At 44.9% G+C, this 16,771-nt stretch overlaps 1 protein-coding gene across 2 annotated transcripts; it reads left to right on the top strand.

The window, feature by feature from the left end:
* Positions 1–6,247: 6,247 nt before the first annotated feature.
* LOC108154453 (calcineurin subunit B) lies at positions 6,248–7,147 on the top strand. Of its 2 annotated transcripts, none has more exons than XM_017284726.2 (4): positions 6,248–6,414; positions 6,468–6,731; positions 6,792–6,838; positions 6,894–7,147. In XM_017284726.2, the coding sequence occupies exons 2-4, from the start codon at positions 6,608–6,610 to the stop codon at positions 7,137–7,139; spliced, it is 417 nt and encodes a 138-aa protein (XP_017140215.1). In that variant the 5' UTR covers positions 6,248–6,414; positions 6,468–6,607; the 3' UTR covers positions 7,140–7,147. The 2 variants fall into 2 exon arrangements, with proteins under 2 accessions (XP_017140215.1, XP_017140214.1); XM_017284725.2 differs by having other exon boundaries at positions 6,250–6,410.
* The last annotated feature ends 9,624 nt before the right edge of the window (positions 7,148–16,771 follow it).

Below are 16,771 nucleotides of genomic sequence, written 5' to 3'. Positions count from 1 at the left end.
CTATGAATGTTCTTCGATGCAGTGTTAAGAAACAGTTCTGAGAATATTTCTTCTCTCTTCTTATTTGATTCCCCTCAAGACAGTTCTACCGCAACGCCAATATTCACCCACCTTGAGGCATCATTTCAAGGCTATCTGCAGACTCCTCTCAGGTGTGCCACAGCATTTCTGGAAAGAGTTTATCTGAGAGGGCAGATTTCAGCAATTCGGTATTCGGGATTCGGCATCGCCATCAGGCAAAGGCCTTTTAACTGCTTGCAAATTTATGTCTCAGCTTAAGAAAACACTAAATGAGTGCCATGCATTTTTTTATCGCACGCAGCAGCAGCAGCAACAAAAATCCCAGCTAAAAAAGAGCATCAGAAAACAAGAACAACACAACAACTAATTAGACATGTTAAGGAACATGTTCGGAGTCTTCTTGTTGCTGGCAACAGGCATTAAAATGGTAACAGGCCCGAAAGTCAGCCAGCACACACATTTAAAAATGCTCAACTTAATTAATTGCACAGCAAATGCCGGATAAGGGACCCTTGAGAGGGGCCTTTGCCTGGGCCTGGGCCTGGGACTCTCATTCTGACTGGAACTGGAACTGGGACTGGGATTGGGGTTAAGTGTGACTAAAGCCAATGACTTGATATTTGCCGCACGATAGGATGCCTCTGGAATCGTTGCTGGACATCCCAAAGGGCATCAGCTGGAGTCGCGTTCTGTTTCGCTGCGCGTTGGTTTCGCTTTTCATTAAACAAATATCCAAACACTTTTGCCGCTGATCCGGCGACACAGATTACGACCCAGAATGGACCCAACCCGGCTGGACAGCCCTCTCGCCGTGTCCCGACCACATTTGCAATTTCAATTTTGTATCGCGAGGCGAAGGCGAAGGCGACAAAAGGTCTGCCAAAGTCTTGCCAACTTCTTAATGAAGTTTTATACTTTGATGCTCTTCTTCCTTTTCTTTTTATTTGCGCGTGCCCAGGGCTTGGTTCTGTTTTAATCGAATTTTGAAGGTGTGCGATTTGACCCCGAGGAATTTTTAGTCAACTAAAATATTTCCTTGAGTCAATCAATGAATAATGGTATTGGATTGTATAATAGTAATTGGAGATCTAATATTGTTATGGTATTACTTATTCCCCTGCTTTATTCCCTGTCTTATAGTTGAGAACCGGACTGTCTTCAGCCCTTTACATTCTCTTTATTCAATCAACTGGAGAATCCTCTTACGAAGCATCTTCCATCATCCCTCTTCGCATTAGCCAGCTTCATTAGGGCTAACACGCCCCCAACAAGATCAGGCACAACCACACGAAACATCGATCAATGAGCAATGATTAATTGATGATTCGAATGCATAAAACCATTTGAAGGCACAATCAAATTAAGGCAGTAAATAAATGTGAGCCAATTATTAAAACTTAATTTTGATGTAGACACCAGACATGAGACTTCGTCTCCGAACCGGAGTCCCCGTCTCCTCCGCCCCCTCCGCAGCATTTTCGATTACCAATTTCACAGCTCACTCCCCCAACCCTACCCCTGTATCTGCCCCTGCCCCTAACCCGTGGCTGTTCATCAGCGGCGGCAGCTAATGAGCCAACATGCACTTGGCCAGCCAAGATGTTGCTGTTGGGGCTGCTGTCGATCTGGGGACGGCGACGGCGACGACGACGGCATACGGCAATGGTTGTACAACTAATCAAGCTGTTTCAGCTGCCAACTTTGATGCATTTCCCAAATTGATGCCCTCGGGATTGATGGCTGTGAGCATTCTGTGGCTCTCTGACATATGCAAAACATTTTGTTTGTACACTGGACGAGCGGAGATACGAATGTATCCAAATAAATGAGCTGAGAATTCAGACAAATCACGGACGAAGAAGGTGAAAAAGCTGCCAGCTCAAGCTGAGAAGAGTAGGGGAGTAGATGATGATCCAAAAGTTGAGGGTCTGGACGACTAAGCAATGATCTACAGAAGATGAGAGAGATCAGATGAGATAATATCATGCCCAACCTACAGAAGAAGAGCATCTTCAGATCTAATCAAACAGAAAAACAGTTGCCCCAACCCAGGGACTCCTGCTTACCAAAAACCCCTTATAATCAAGGGTTAAACAAATCTATTTCAATTTCTGAAGCTGCGCCAAATTAACCGCAGGCATTCAGTTTTCGGTTTTGTATCTGGGATTTCGGTGTTTTCTCTTTTCGAGCCTCGAATCAGCTCGCTGTTTGAAGTCTCTCCCTCGGCATTGTTTCTGTTTCTGATGAGTATTGATGAGTTTTAATAAATTGCTGATGAGTTGGCCAACATGGGGCTGGGGCTGGCTGTTAGAGATACCAATATCTGGGACGGGGGACAGAATCAACGCCTTGGCTACCAGGGGGCACGGCACCGTAGCCGGCACTGCAGCCGGGCAGATGAGTATTTGAGTGATGCGTTTTTGAAAGTGGCGTCGAATTTCTCAACCGTGAAGCGCCATGCAGAGCAGCGGTAATTGAGATGCTGCCTGATCGGGCTCCGACTGCGACTCTGCTACTCTTCGACTCTGGGCTCTTGGGTCTGGATCGGTGAGATCTCGGTGCGAGTGTAGCAACGTGTATCCATTTAATTGCCGCCATTATTAAACTCATTTATCGTGTTTTCATTTCAAAGTGTTCAGGTGTCCGTGTCCGCGTCCGTGGCCGCGACTGTGTCCGTATCGGAGTCGGAGATACTGTGCCTCTGTTCGGGTTCGGGATCGGAATCGGGATGCAGATGCTTGGGTTGGCAATTAGCGTGGATGGCTTGAGCAGCTGCCTATGATTTGAGGCTGGCTGTGATGCAGCGTCTTACACGGGAATTAAGTTGTTTTGCTTAATTAATAAAAGTGGTTTTTAATAGAACGCCATTAGCCAGCCAGTGGCCACGGGGCAGCCAAACTAAAGACTCGGCCACCAAACCAGACGGAGGCTTCCTCGAAACCTCTCTCTGACTCAACACCCACCTCTGGATCATTTCTCTTTGGGTTGGGCGACTGCACACGGATGGAAAAGTTTCCATGTAACTCGGACATTAAGCAATCTCTTGGCTTGTCACACTTTCGAGTTCATCAGTGTCAAAAGCGGCGATGATGATGATGACAGGGCAACCGGAATGTTTCCCTGTTTTCACCGTCACATAAACTCATATAATTAACATAATCATAATCAACAAAGTATAAACATTAAATTGAGGCTAATTACTTTATAACCGACACTCAACTGCGAAACATCTGACAATGTTGTATGTTGAATTACCCCCAACCCGGCAGAAAATAAAACTGAAAAAACATGTTCACTTGTGGCAAACTCGTTTCAATTATGAAGAATCGAGCGAGCGGTCTAAGCGAGTGCTGATTACATTACACCAACAACAACAGAAATACACCAACAGTATTCCAACAAAAAAAGTACTACAACAAGAACAATACACCACCAACTCATCAGCAAAAAAATAAAATAATACAACAAAAGCACTTCAACTAAACAATTCACCAAAAGCAACAAAAAAGCTTAAACTCTAAAAAAAAACACCAACAAGAGTACACCAACAACAAGAAACACACCAACTGTCAACCGGATGGAGCCGGAATAAAAGTAAATTATGCGATAGCCCGACAGTTTCACACATGCGAATGAAATTTGATTTAATTTTTGTCTAAATGGAGGCTATGATCACGTTTCTGATGTCCGCCGGCATAAAACTGCAATTGTCTCTTGGATAAAAGTACACTGAAAGAAAAGTACACACGCGCATATATCGTAATATCGTAATATAACATGGAAAAGTAATCCCAACAGCGAACATAACCAACATAACTCTTATGAACCTAAGGTTTTGTTTTCTGTACATTTATTATTCTAAAAATATGCCTATAGATTTATATATTATTTAAAATATCGAATACATCAATATCTTTACCTATGTACCTTTAACACCCTCTCAACATATCTAACACCAATAAACAAACGATGTCTGTTGATGCTACTCTTTCTTGGCTGCCTCCTCCAAACGTGCCACAAACTTCGGGGCAGTGTGCATGGAGTGAGTACGCTTACTGCCAGAGTTGCCGGCCAGCAGTAGCTTACAGCCGTTAACCATTGACTGCAACCGGTAACTGGTCGTACTGCCGGTCGAAATGCGGGGCTGGTTGACTGAAATTTGAGCAAGATTAAACAGAAAAGTTTACTCAAACCTCCGCTTTGGATTTTTATGACAGGCGCATGAGTCCGTGTGCAATTGTAAGTGCGCCATATAATTTACAGATAATTATTATAATTACAGGTTATTTTCAGTTAACATATTTGTAGCCGCTGTTGCCGGTCGCCGTCGACTGGCCACAGCTGAGATTCGTTTTTTGTCCGGCCATTGCATATACATATGTATGTAGGAGGCAACTAACAGGCTCTTTTTGAGCTTCAAATATATTTTGGTAATAATAATTTGATGGTTTCTCAATTAGTTAAATGCGCAGAAATAATTGTGACAATGTTGGCCCAAAATTTGGCGAAAACAAAAGACTTAGGCAACGAACTAAATCCCGAAAAAGAGATCTATCTGCTGAGGATGGTAGAGCTTGGTGTCTTTAAGGTTTCAATGTTCAGTGCCGTTTGCCCAGACCAAGGTAGATTGAAGAAATGATAAGCAGAACATCACAAATTTTACGAATCTTTTCCTTTGGAGCACTTTCATTCCACTTAATTAGGGGAAAAGTTTCGAGCAGTACCTGAGTCATCTCTCTCATAACTCTTTGGCCACTTATGCGTTATGGCCGGTGCAAAACTGAAGCTGAAACCGAACCAAAAACTGAAAATATTGTATCTCTGCCGTTGGTCATAAATAAATTTGCCAGTCCGAAAATATGTACAAGGAAAACACAAGCGGCTGACAATCTATGGGGCAGGGCCGTTCAGGACAGGCCTGGACAGGGTTGGGTTGGGTTTGGTCTGCTTTGGTTGTGGCTGTGGCTGTGGGCTTGGAGCGCGATAAAAATCGCTGGCAATTTGTTAAATTTAACGATTTTCAACCTCTAGCCAACGAAAACTGTGCCGAAAGTTGGTCACTCGCCCCCGTCCTGCCCTCAGCCCGAATCCTTCCGCCCTCAGCCCTCGGCCTCGCCTCCCCCGGCTTCGACTGTTTTATGGCCAAATAAATAATTAAAATGATGCGTGGTGTTAAGTGCCGCCACGTCGAGAGAGTTCCGAAACTCTTGGTGGAGAACCACTAAACCACACGCAGTCTGCCCAGTCTACCCAGTCTGCCGGTGTCTGGCATTTCTTTTGAAAATTTGTCATAAATTTATCGCTTTCGCGACCGGGTTCACTAAACCTCCACTGTCCCCTGGACAGATCTGGGCCCAAGCCCAACCCCAAGCCCAAAAAGAGCCGGGATCGGGGCACGTACTTTGTCGTAGTCCAAGCTTAATTGCTTGTCATGTGGCACACATTTTTGCCACAAATTGGCCGCCAGATATGCGAGACGTGACCCCCGGCACGCGGACCACACAACGCAACGCCTGATGTTGTTCTAAGACTGCCAAAAATTATATGATCATCAACTCCGCCCAAGGCCCATTGTGGCGGTCAAATATACCCGCAGAAAAATTATGTAAACTAGCTTCGGAAAGGTCTAAACGAAGCTCCGATACTCTTGGAAAGTGTCTTAGCATAAATAGGATGTAAGGAACTAACCAAATCCGTTCGAATTCCATTTTAAAATGATAATCTAGAACACAGTGGTGTCCTAGTAAGATAATCTTTTCACTTCCCCATCCCTCAGTGCAAGGCTGAAACTCTCATTCATATACCCATCATTTGGAGAACTATAAAATGTAAAGAGACACTTTTCATAAGCAGTTTTACGCCCTTAACCCCTGAACCGGTTCGGGGTTCAAAGAATAAAACTAAAGACGGACACGCAGGTCTCATTAAAGGCGGCCACAACACAGACAGAACTACAATCCAAATCCGAGTCCGAGTTCAGTTTAATTTTCATTTTTAATGAACTAATATGCTTTATGAGACTCGACTTGCTCCACACAGAATGTCACTTGTCGCAGCTTCTTGTCTTTTGAGATCTCAATGGTTTTATGGGTGTACGCAATCGTAAAAGACAACGAGAAATCTCCGACCAGACCGATAGAGAGCAACACATAAAACGAGGCTCAGACCTAATCTTAACTGATCTCGAAAGGCGGTTATCAAAAACAGGAAAACTGAAAATTAAGTAGCAAGTGCCTCATTCTTTCCTAGTAAATTCTGTCAGGTTTATGAGAATTTTGGGTACATAGGAAACTCGAACAGAATGGGTGGATGTTGCTGCAGAAATCCCACATCTCCGTATCCCACAGTCCCAATGGAGTTTATGGATAGCCTGAAGAGTAAGACACAACGTACGTGAGTGGTGAAAGTAATCGAGGAATCTCAGAAAGTACTTGCTTCTCCCCCAGTGAAACCCACACAGATACAGTATCTGTACAATCGATTCTGTCAAATTTCTGGCGAATATCGTCCTAATCAGGTGCAGAAGTACAACTTTTACTCGGGCCTGTTGTCCCTGAATCCCCTGCTGCCAACAATTCTGAACTGCATGTTCGCCGATAAGAATGTGATCACCTTTGTAGAGTTTGCCATGTTCCTGAGCACCTTCCAGGCGCACTCACTGAAGACCAAGAGGGGCGTCAAGAACGAAGGAAAAGACCGCAAGTTGAACTGTAAGAGATATCCTTTAAAGATCGACCATTTTCTGCATGGTTTTCCTTCCTCACTCACAGATCTGTTCAGTATGTATGATCACAACAAAGATGGGCGCATCACCAAGGTGGATATGGCATTAAGTATAGGAAGATATCCAATTTTTACCATCCCCTTCACAGGTGGATCTAGTGATCATAGTGCACAAACTATTCGCGCATATGATGGATCATTTGCAGATCATGCGCATAGTGGACACAATGATGACGGAAATGGATTGTACGGACACTAATCAAATATCATTCCGGGACTTCTGCAAGGCCTTTGAGGTCTTCGACATGGCCGAAATGATGGTCACCTTTATACCCGAGTTCCGGGGACGTTCCAACGACGATGGGAAATCTTCAAAGTGGTTTTGTTGGAAGTGAACCAAAAATAAAATATCTTTCTAACTATGCTGCACTTCAATAAGTAATTTAAACTTTATTGATATTCATTGAATGTTTAAGAAATGTTAAGGCCCGATAAAATGCTCTGAACCAGACCCAAAAGCGTATTCACTAAGTCCAGAATTTGCTGCAAAGTGGGAAGTAAAGCCGCCACCAAATCTGGGACCAGGGTTCCTGTCAGACCCGTGAGCAAGTCAACAATGCTAGTCAACGCAGAACTCTCCACGGAAGTCAATTGTCCCACTAAGTCGCCAACCAGAGCCATAGATGGAGCCATCAGATGGAGAACTAGGACCTAGGTATACAAATTATGCAGTGGATTATTTGGCATCTAAGTGTGTCTCTGTACTTACAGCGAAGCAAATCATCTTGCCCATCGAACCCAGATTCAAAATTGCCATCATGCTTATTGCTTTTAGTGCTTGAAGTAGAACTATAGATGTATAATCCAGAAAAAAGACTTTTATAGGAAAAATGCAGCCACAAACTGTCACGACTCTTCCCCGGAGATAGTATATCCAATATAGATCGTGAGTGGGTAATACCAGAAAGGTTTGATTGGATATATTAGCCTTCGAACGATTGCTTCTGAAAAGCGTCCCATGCATTCGAATTCCGTCGAAAGTCGAATTTTATGACTCTATTAGGGCGATCGGCATACGCAACAGAGGGAAAAAGGCAAACGATGCAAAATGCCAACCGAAAGATCATAAACTTTACTACCTTTGACTCCGACTGATCGACCAAATATACGAGGTATGCCTGTATATAGTCATCGTCGTGTGTTCCCTTTTTCGCTGATCTTCCAAGCGCGTTGAAGGAATTTTGCGGGGACTCGCAACCTCTGTGGTTGTGGTTGTGGTTGTTGTTGTGGTTGGAGTATTTTTCGCATAGCAACATAAATTACATTTTATTGGCAATTTGGTTGGGAAATTAATGTGCCTACAGTTGGCAACTTTGGTAATTTATGCAAATAAAACGATCGTAAATTTGGCATTAAAACGCTTATTAAATGATCGTTTATTAGCCCAGCCCAGCCCAACATCGGTTCTGTTTTGTTCTGTTCGGTTCACTCCAAAAATGGATAAGCTCCAACACCAATCCAATACCATATCCTCACGTAGTTCCTTTGCTTGTGCAACAAGGTTGCGATTTGTAGCAGTTGCATAAATTAAGTGATTAACAGAATTGTTCCTAAATGTTGGCAGCTACTTACAAGATTGATATAATTTACGATCCCGACCCGAACAGAATTACTCGGGCTGTGTGTCTGTCTATAACTTCTGGGAAAATGCAATTGGATGCTGGCTGAATATATCTCTCATTTTTTCTCTCCCATATTGTTTAATGTATTAGCTGCCGCATTGTGTGTTAATTTGACATTCCTTGGGAATGGGAATGGGAACCGCAATGGGTTTGGGTATGGGAATGGTCAGCAACAGCTTCAACACTCTTCAGCACGACAAACGAGGCTTGTTGCTGTCAAAAGCAAGAAATATAACCATATAAAATCAGTCGGCCAAAGCCACTGAGCAGAAGTCGGTGCTGGTGCTGGTGATGGTGCTGGTGCTGGAGCTGGTGCCGGTGCCGGTGCCTGTTCTGACCTGTCTCGGTCTTTATCCCCAGCCCACGTCTCCTGGCCTGTCCTTTCCTCCCATGATCGTCAGCCCCATCATCGTCGGGCAGCTCAGGCAGGATTAGCAAAATTAATGCGGCAAGTCGGAGACTGCTGCTGCTGCCGCTGGAATCTCAAGCTGTCATCGCTTCAGGTCTTCACTTTATCATCAAAACACGGGGAAGCTGCAGAGAAACTTTCAATGAAATGAATTTCGCGCAAAAATGTTCGAGTTAAATGAAAAAATTTCATCCAAAAATAATTCAGTTTCCCACTGCCTTACAGTTTGAAACTTGACTTGGTTGTTTATCGAATAATCATCTCCTAAAATCTTCGCATTAATCAATGAGTCCACAGAGCTCATTTCATTCATCTAAACCCTTGTCAAGAGAGCATTGTTCTGCGCCTTTCCCCCATTTCCCATTATTATTGTCTGGCTACAAAAACTTTATTGATTGATATCCCCAACGGTTTCAAAGATATTTTAAGAGAGCCCAAGTGTCTTTAGACGGTTTTTTGTCAACCCAAAGAGTCCATTCAGAAGGAAGTGAAACTCGCGTTCATTCATGTGCCCATGGGTTAATAAAAACCATTCAGATTCATTCATTGTATGGCCTTTGCCCACAGGCTGGGGTCTGGGACTTAGCCGCTGGCCGATAATGATGGCTTAATAATTGAAATTTATCAAAATAAATTAGGCAAAGCGTCTTTAAGGCCCAATGCCACATTAATTACAACGTCTTTGGAGAGTTGCGATCATTGGACATTTAAAATGGGCTTGACAAATGGCTAGATCATTCACGGGCTCGGCCTCAAAGAAGGAGAAGATCTTGGACTGGCCAAATAAACAATTTCAATGCCACAGATCTGTGGCCCATAAATTAAGCCAGCAATTTACAACGATCAATTCATAAATTTATTAATGAATTAAGTTATAACGTAATTTTGCAGTCGTTGTTGAGGCTCTTCCTCTTCCATCTCCATCTCCATTTCGTAACGAAATGCAATCTGCTCGAAACAAAATGATGATCACTGATGATCGTTGGCAATATATCAACGGCGGACATGGCCTCCAATGCCTCTCCGACCTAATCGAATTGTGGTCCCGGTACACACCGAAACGGCCGCCAGTCCACACGAAATTCTCGGAATCGGCAAAGGATGCTGCAGCAGCAGCGAAAAGGGAAGATGGAAGATGGAGAAGAGTAAAGAAATTTAAATGAAGCTGTAGAGGCAGTGATATAGGGGAAGAAAGAGGGGATTTGGGAGAGGCAGCAGCTTAATTCTATATTCTAGTGGTGGGAGCAGTCCGGGCTTAGTAGTCGCGCAAGAAGAGGCTTTGCGAATCACAGAAAAACAAGGACTTTTGACTTCACGAAAAGCCCCTTCTGGTGTACTCGTAGCATGCCCATCTCTAGAAGTTCTCTGTCTGCACATGATTAGCGAACAAGGGATCTCTGGGTCTGGGCCCTGCTTTGGGTACTTCCTCCCATAATCGTTATCAGTGCGGCACCATCATCAGCACCAGAAACACCATCAACAGCACCTACTGAGCCCCAAGAACGGGCACAGCATATACATAGCAACTTTTGCATTTCTTGTTTATAAATTGGAATTTAAAATTAATTAAGTTGTCGTTTTGCGCTTTTATCCAATTTATAACTAATATGACACCGATTATACGAAATATGTTCACTAATTAACGAACAAACACCGCAACTCTCGGGAGTAGTCGGCCAGTGCTAGCCATCTCTTTCTATCTCTTACTGGGTCTCTCTTTCTAACTAACGAGAATCCAGGCAGACAGTCAGGCAGCAGTCAATGTCGCGCTGTTTTCTGTTTGCTGTTTTTAATACTCTCACATGACGGTCTTATGGTTTTTGGAAAGATGTTCGCAATAATTTTTGTATTTAATTTAGATTTATAGACAGTTATATAAAGGTTAAGGTTTTGATTAGGATTTCCGTCTTTTAAACATTCAAATCCACAGAATATATGTTAAAGTGATTAAATTATAGAGAATTCCTGGATCTATCCATTGACACAGATCATTATCTTAGCAGATCCATCTGCTACCGTATCACTATTTCATTCTGTTCTAAACAGAAGGTAATCCAAGCAAACTCTGCAGATTTTGGTTTAATATCCTTCTTTATATCCCTGCAGGAACAGACCGCCATATCCATAGGAACAATCGATCTGCAAAGGGTATTTCAGACCTCGGTGCTAAAACAACACTTTCTGGATGGTGGGGCTCGGCTCTTCCCGCTGTTCCCATTGCTCCTCCTGCTTGTTTGCCTTGTGTGGAGTGGATCTTCTCTCGCTGCTCCTTTATCTCCTTGCCCTTCTTCCACATGGAGTTGGATCGTGTCCGCGTCCGCGTGCTCGTAATCTGCTCGCTGAAGACGCGTTGTAAATTGTCTGACAAAGCTTATTTTATTAATTTAAGCCATAAACGTTGCCCTCTCTTGTTGCTTGTTTGCAGCTTCTTTTTAGCTTTGCATATACCCTGCTTCCCTCTGGACACTGGTCAAAGTCTGTGGGGAGAGTCACCCAGCAGCTCCGCACCGGACCAGCTTCAGGCTCCAACTTCAGCTTCAGCTTCGGCTTCGGCACCAATTTATTGCCATCGTAAAAAGCCGTTTTGCGTTTTAATAAGCCATGTTCGGTTCTTTCGTTTCGGTTGTTAACAGAAGGCGTCGACCATTTCACCATCTCCTACCCTCTCTTTCTCGCTCTGTCTGTCGTTCTCTTTCCTTCCTTCGTTCTTGCGTTCTGCCTTCTGCTTCCACTGCATTCTTTTGGCATAACTGAGAAATTGGAGTTGTGCTTTGGTGTCCAGCAATTGGCCAATTGAGTGACATTGGTTTATAGAACGCCAGACTGAAACCTAACGGGGTTTAATGGCAGCTAAGGAATCAGGGGAGCGGGCCTGGAGTAAGATATAGAAGTGGGACTAGTCCAAAAAAATAGTTGGTTGGTTGCAGATTATCATTCTCAAGATCTTCAAAATAAGCAAATGTAATTTTAGATCTACAGCCAAATAAAACTTAGCTTTCTCTCCCACACTAATCCCATTAAAGTTCCATCCGGCTTAAGCCCCCCTCTCCCACTTGAATGGCTCAAATTAGAAAACCAACAAACAAGAAACACTTTCCTTTGGCTGCAAATCAAATAACCCACCTGACCCCCAGCATGACCCCCAAGAAATCGCACTTAATCATCAGCGGGGCCAGGTGCAGGAGGTACAGAATCCGACTCCCACCTTCAGAATGCAGCACATAATAAAAATAAATATGTCAAAATTAAGTAAGCAGCAACAATTTCGAAAAAGATAAGAAACGCACACAAGGGAAATAATAAAGAGAGAGGAAGGTGGGCAGAGGGGAGAAGGAGAGAAGGAGAGGCAGTGCGAAAAACACGACGAACCCTTTCTTGACCATAAAACAAGGCGTTGAAATCAGTAAAAAATTGGCAAGAACCAACTGAGATTCTGCTGAGCAAACAACCTGGCCAGCCCATCAAGATTCTACAGTCCGATGCCAGCAAAAGTCCAGCTCCAAGTCCACATCCAAGTCCTGTCCAGCGATGGGTGCCCATTCTCATCCTCATCCTCAATCCACATCCCATGTCCACGTCCACGTCCACGTCCACGTCCACGTCCATGGGCGATGGGCATGAAAATCGTTTACAAATAAATCAGAAAGCGATAAATAAGGATTTTGTCTCGTAATAACTCAGCGGGAGCCATTTAACATGCAATCATAACGAATCGATGCTGAACGCTTTAGCAGACGGCCCAGACAGACAGACAGACCTGAGCCCAGGACCAGGCCCAGAGCCAGGGCCCAGACACTCCAGATGCATGAGAATTGGTTGCACTGAGAGAAAAATAGGGGACTTGCAAGCATGCAACTCAAACGATTCATAACTTTAAGTTCTATAGATAGTATTTAGATATGTAGACATCATCCAATCATTAATAGCAAAAGGTAGGCGTTTCTTGACACGATCCAACACTTTTTGCTACTTTCGACTTTTCATTCTTCATTTCTCTCTGTGCAGGAAACGTCGAATGGAATCGGAATCTGGATCGGTGGATGGCAACACGCTTTCACACCAGGCAGTCGCCAAGTGGCCAAGGCTTGCCCCAGAGTGGCAAGTGTGTATCGAATTGTTGTTGACTTGCTGCAGTTGTCGCTGTTGCTTCGCGTTGTTGCTGTTGCTGTTTCTGTTTCTGTTGCTGTTCTCGCACGCCTGGGGCATGAAAATAAAGTTGCAAGCAGTTGCCACATAACAACATCTCCTCGATTCTCACCTTGCTCCGAGAACTCCTTCGCACAATGACAGGGGCGTTGTTTGGCCACATGAGTGACGTTTTTTATGCCTGCCCCTATACCGAAGGGTAAGAAGAAGAGAACGTGGCACATGCACTTGACTGCACTTCATAATTTGCCTGCGTACGGGAGTGCATACATTCGAGTATGTGGCGTTCCCAACAACAATGCTGCTTAATTATGTTGTAAAACAATCTGCCGAGCCGTCACTTTGAACAGGTCCTGCCACAGCTCCAGCCCCAGTTGCAGCTCCTTGTACGAGTACCAGCCCAACTCCTTCGTCTAATAACTCTGCAAGCCATAAGGGGAAGTAATTAAAATTACAAAAGCCCAGCGTTGACGTTGAGGCTTTTGCCATAAAATGGCTCCCAGACACGCAGGCGTATACGTGATTCCAATGACTAATTGCCAGAACTGTGTCACAGGAAACGAGCCAAGCAGCTAACTCGGCTCACGGCTCACGGCTCTTGGCTTTCGGATCTCGCCTATCGGGGCTTATGGGGTCAGGCACGCAGACAGTGCACACACTCTGCACACTCTCTGGTTGCCGGAGAACTCTCCTCCTGCTTATCTCGATGCTGCTGCAGTTGCAGTTAGTTGCGGCTAACAAGAAATTAAATTCCATTAAGCCCGCTCAAAGCCAAAGAGGAGCAGCCCCACTCAGGCAGTGCAGCACAGTGGTATGGTATGCTGTTTGGGTTTGGGCACTCCTGTTCACCCTCTGTCAATGCCTGAAAAAGTTCTTCCCATAGTTGCAGTACTTCCCACTGACATCTGAACACCACTGTGCAGTGCTTCGCGTATGCGCGACTAATGAAGAGGTGGTAATTTATGTGAACATCTTCACCTGTTCCTAGACACGTTTTAATATGCCAGCGACTCTCCACTGGAGTCATGAATGAGCCGCAGTGCCTTCATCGGGATCTGAATGAAGATGTGGGTCTGGGCCCGGGCCCGGGCCTAAGGGGGGGAGTGGGGCAACCTGCTAGACGCTAGACACTGTCTAGTTAGCCTGGCCAGCCTGGCAGAGCTGTGGCCGAGTGCAGGATTAATTAATTGCCGCTGCCTCGTCAGCAGAGCGGCAGACATGACGTATACGTGACATTTGAGATATGTTCAGACGCTTAATGTGCGACATTTTGTTTGTTTTGTTGCGGGTTACCATGGCTGTTCCTTCTGGCTCTGCTAACAACTTTCGACAATCATCAGTAGCTGCTTTGCATATTTGTGGATGCCTTGCAGTCGACTCTATAATGATGCAGCAGTTGCAGCGTTGTCAAATGACTTGCGTAAATTTATCGTAAATGCCATCAGCTGAAGCCTGAGCCGAGCTGAGCCGAGTCTCCTCTCCTTAGATTCCTCAGGCACTTGAGCCGACTGTCAGACAGTCAGTCCGTCAGTCAGTTAGTCACTGGAGTTGGCCAATTGGCTGGAGTTGGCTCTGGATCTAGCTCTGTCTCTGGTCTCTGGTCTCTTGCTCTGGCCGCGGTTGCGGTTGCGGTTGCCAAGGCTACTAATCCTCGTTAATCCCTTTGACTGTTGTGCCTCGCATAGCTGCACATAAATTTGACTCTGATTGTAGTCTTTGTTACGGCTGGGGCTTCTGTGGCTGCCCCTCCGATGATATGCTAATGAAATTCAGTTCGAGAGCGATTCCCTTGCATGAGGAATCAGCCACACATACTCGTACTCGTAAAACCCCCATCCTCTTGGCGTGTTAACGGTTTGTGTCGTTTGACACATTTAATTGGAAGTCAATTGGTTTGGCCCGGACTGATGTGCTTGCTGAGGTGGCAAATGGCATTGCCACAAAGCTGTTGCTAATGTGATTACGATATCTGGCAATTGGCGAACCAGTTAATCACTTAATCGATCAAGGAAGTCGCTTGGAATATTGTGTACCATCAATGCATTAGAATTGCAAATTTCGAAGTGATAAAGAATGACGAATGTCTAAGACGATCGATCTTAAGAATAGCATTATTTGAGAGTCACACCCAAATAGATTAATTGATATATTTTGACCGTATATATTAAAACCATATATAAATGGAAGGGAAGCGGAATTCCAAACAACTATATCTTTTGCGATCGGTCAAGAATTCAAATCTAATTTGAATTAAATTCTGAAATATTTCAAAAATTCTTTGTACGAGTACTCCCGAAACGGCAAGCCAGGCCCCAGGACAACCCCCAAAGGACGGCGGCGACAACGGCGCTCCGCACAAACACCAGAGCACCAGAAAAGATAGGAACACGAACCGGGACGCGGACAAAGACAAAGACAAAGACACACATTTGCGACATTCAATGGAGCTTGTAGCCCGGTCTGTCTCATTGTCATGCCCGGCTTATTGATTGGAATACAATGGATCCTTAAAGTGTGCTTACAAGCGCCGTAACTCAAACAAATTGCAGCGCCCAAACGCCTGACCTGACTCAAATGGACGGCGGCAACGGCAACAGCAACAACCACAGCTACAGCTACAACTACAAATACAACAGGAACGAAGACAACGACGACGCGGACGACGACACTGATCAACAGGCGCGGCGACGTGGATGGGTCCCAGTCGTACAGTCAGAGAAAGAGCAAAGGAAAAGGGGGATCCGGAGAGAGGGCTTTGGGCCAGGCCAATGCGTTTTACATGATGCCTACACGACAGGACAGGAGCGGCCACTCAGACAACCGGCCGGCTTAACAAGATAAGCCCGCGCCCCATTGCACAGTGGTTCCACTCGGGCTTGTTAGAGCTCAAAATTGTAATCTAATTATTGAAAAGGTGATAGCACTTCTTTGTGTTTCAAAGAGATGAAACTATGAATATGAAATTATACAGAGAGAAACCTATTTCGACAGATATACAACTTTAATGAAATTTGATTCTCCCATCGTTAATATCAATCATTTAAATTCATTCCTATTCAATCCTTGAACCACTGTACCATTGCCTGATTGTTTGGTTCTGTGGCTGCCTCTTGGCTGCTTTAAATTATTCCAAGCTTGCCACAGAAATACACGGACACGGACCAGAGGCGCTACTGACGCGCTTATGTTAAATTTACCAAACAACCGATTTGTATGCAATTTTGCGATCAAGAAGACTGGGATGAGGGGTGAGCTTGAGCCAGAGCCGAGCCACAGCCAGAGCTCGAGCTCGAGCTGAAATCCAAATCCCAGCGAGACATCATGACGTCGTGGATTTGCAGGGTCGACTGCTCCCAGTCGCAGTCGCAGTCGCAGTCGCATTGTCATTGTCTGAGTCTGCGCCGCCGTCGCGAAGTCTAGTTTATTGGCGCGACTTTTTATTTGCATTTGAAATTTTTACCTTTTTTTTCTCTGTTTTTGTTGGCTGCTCCTGCACGTGATGTATGCGACGTGAGCCGCCCCAGCTCCAAAGCGTTCCATGGCTGCTTGCCGGCCTGCCTGCCTGACTGCCTGCTTGACCACACAATTGCCATAAGTTTTGGCCGCTCTGCAATTATTTGCGGAATTCCTTTTGGAATATATATTGACTCGGACTCCCCAGCCCAGACACGGGCAGGAGACTCGGACTTGGACACTCGTACTCGCACTGGCACTCACTCTGGCACTGGCACTGGCACTGGCACACACTCTTCCCGTGCCTTGGCATGCCTGTGTGCATGTCTTTCCCCAT

This window comes from Drosophila miranda, chromosome 2 (assembly GCF_003369915.1).
Source record: "Drosophila miranda strain MSH22 chromosome 2, D.miranda_PacBio2.1, whole genome shotgun sequence".
Taxonomy (NCBI): domain Eukaryota; kingdom Metazoa; phylum Arthropoda; class Insecta; order Diptera; family Drosophilidae; genus Drosophila; species Drosophila miranda.
The sequence above is the reverse complement of the archived record's forward strand: the minus strand, read 5'-3'. Positions and strand labels throughout refer to the sequence as shown.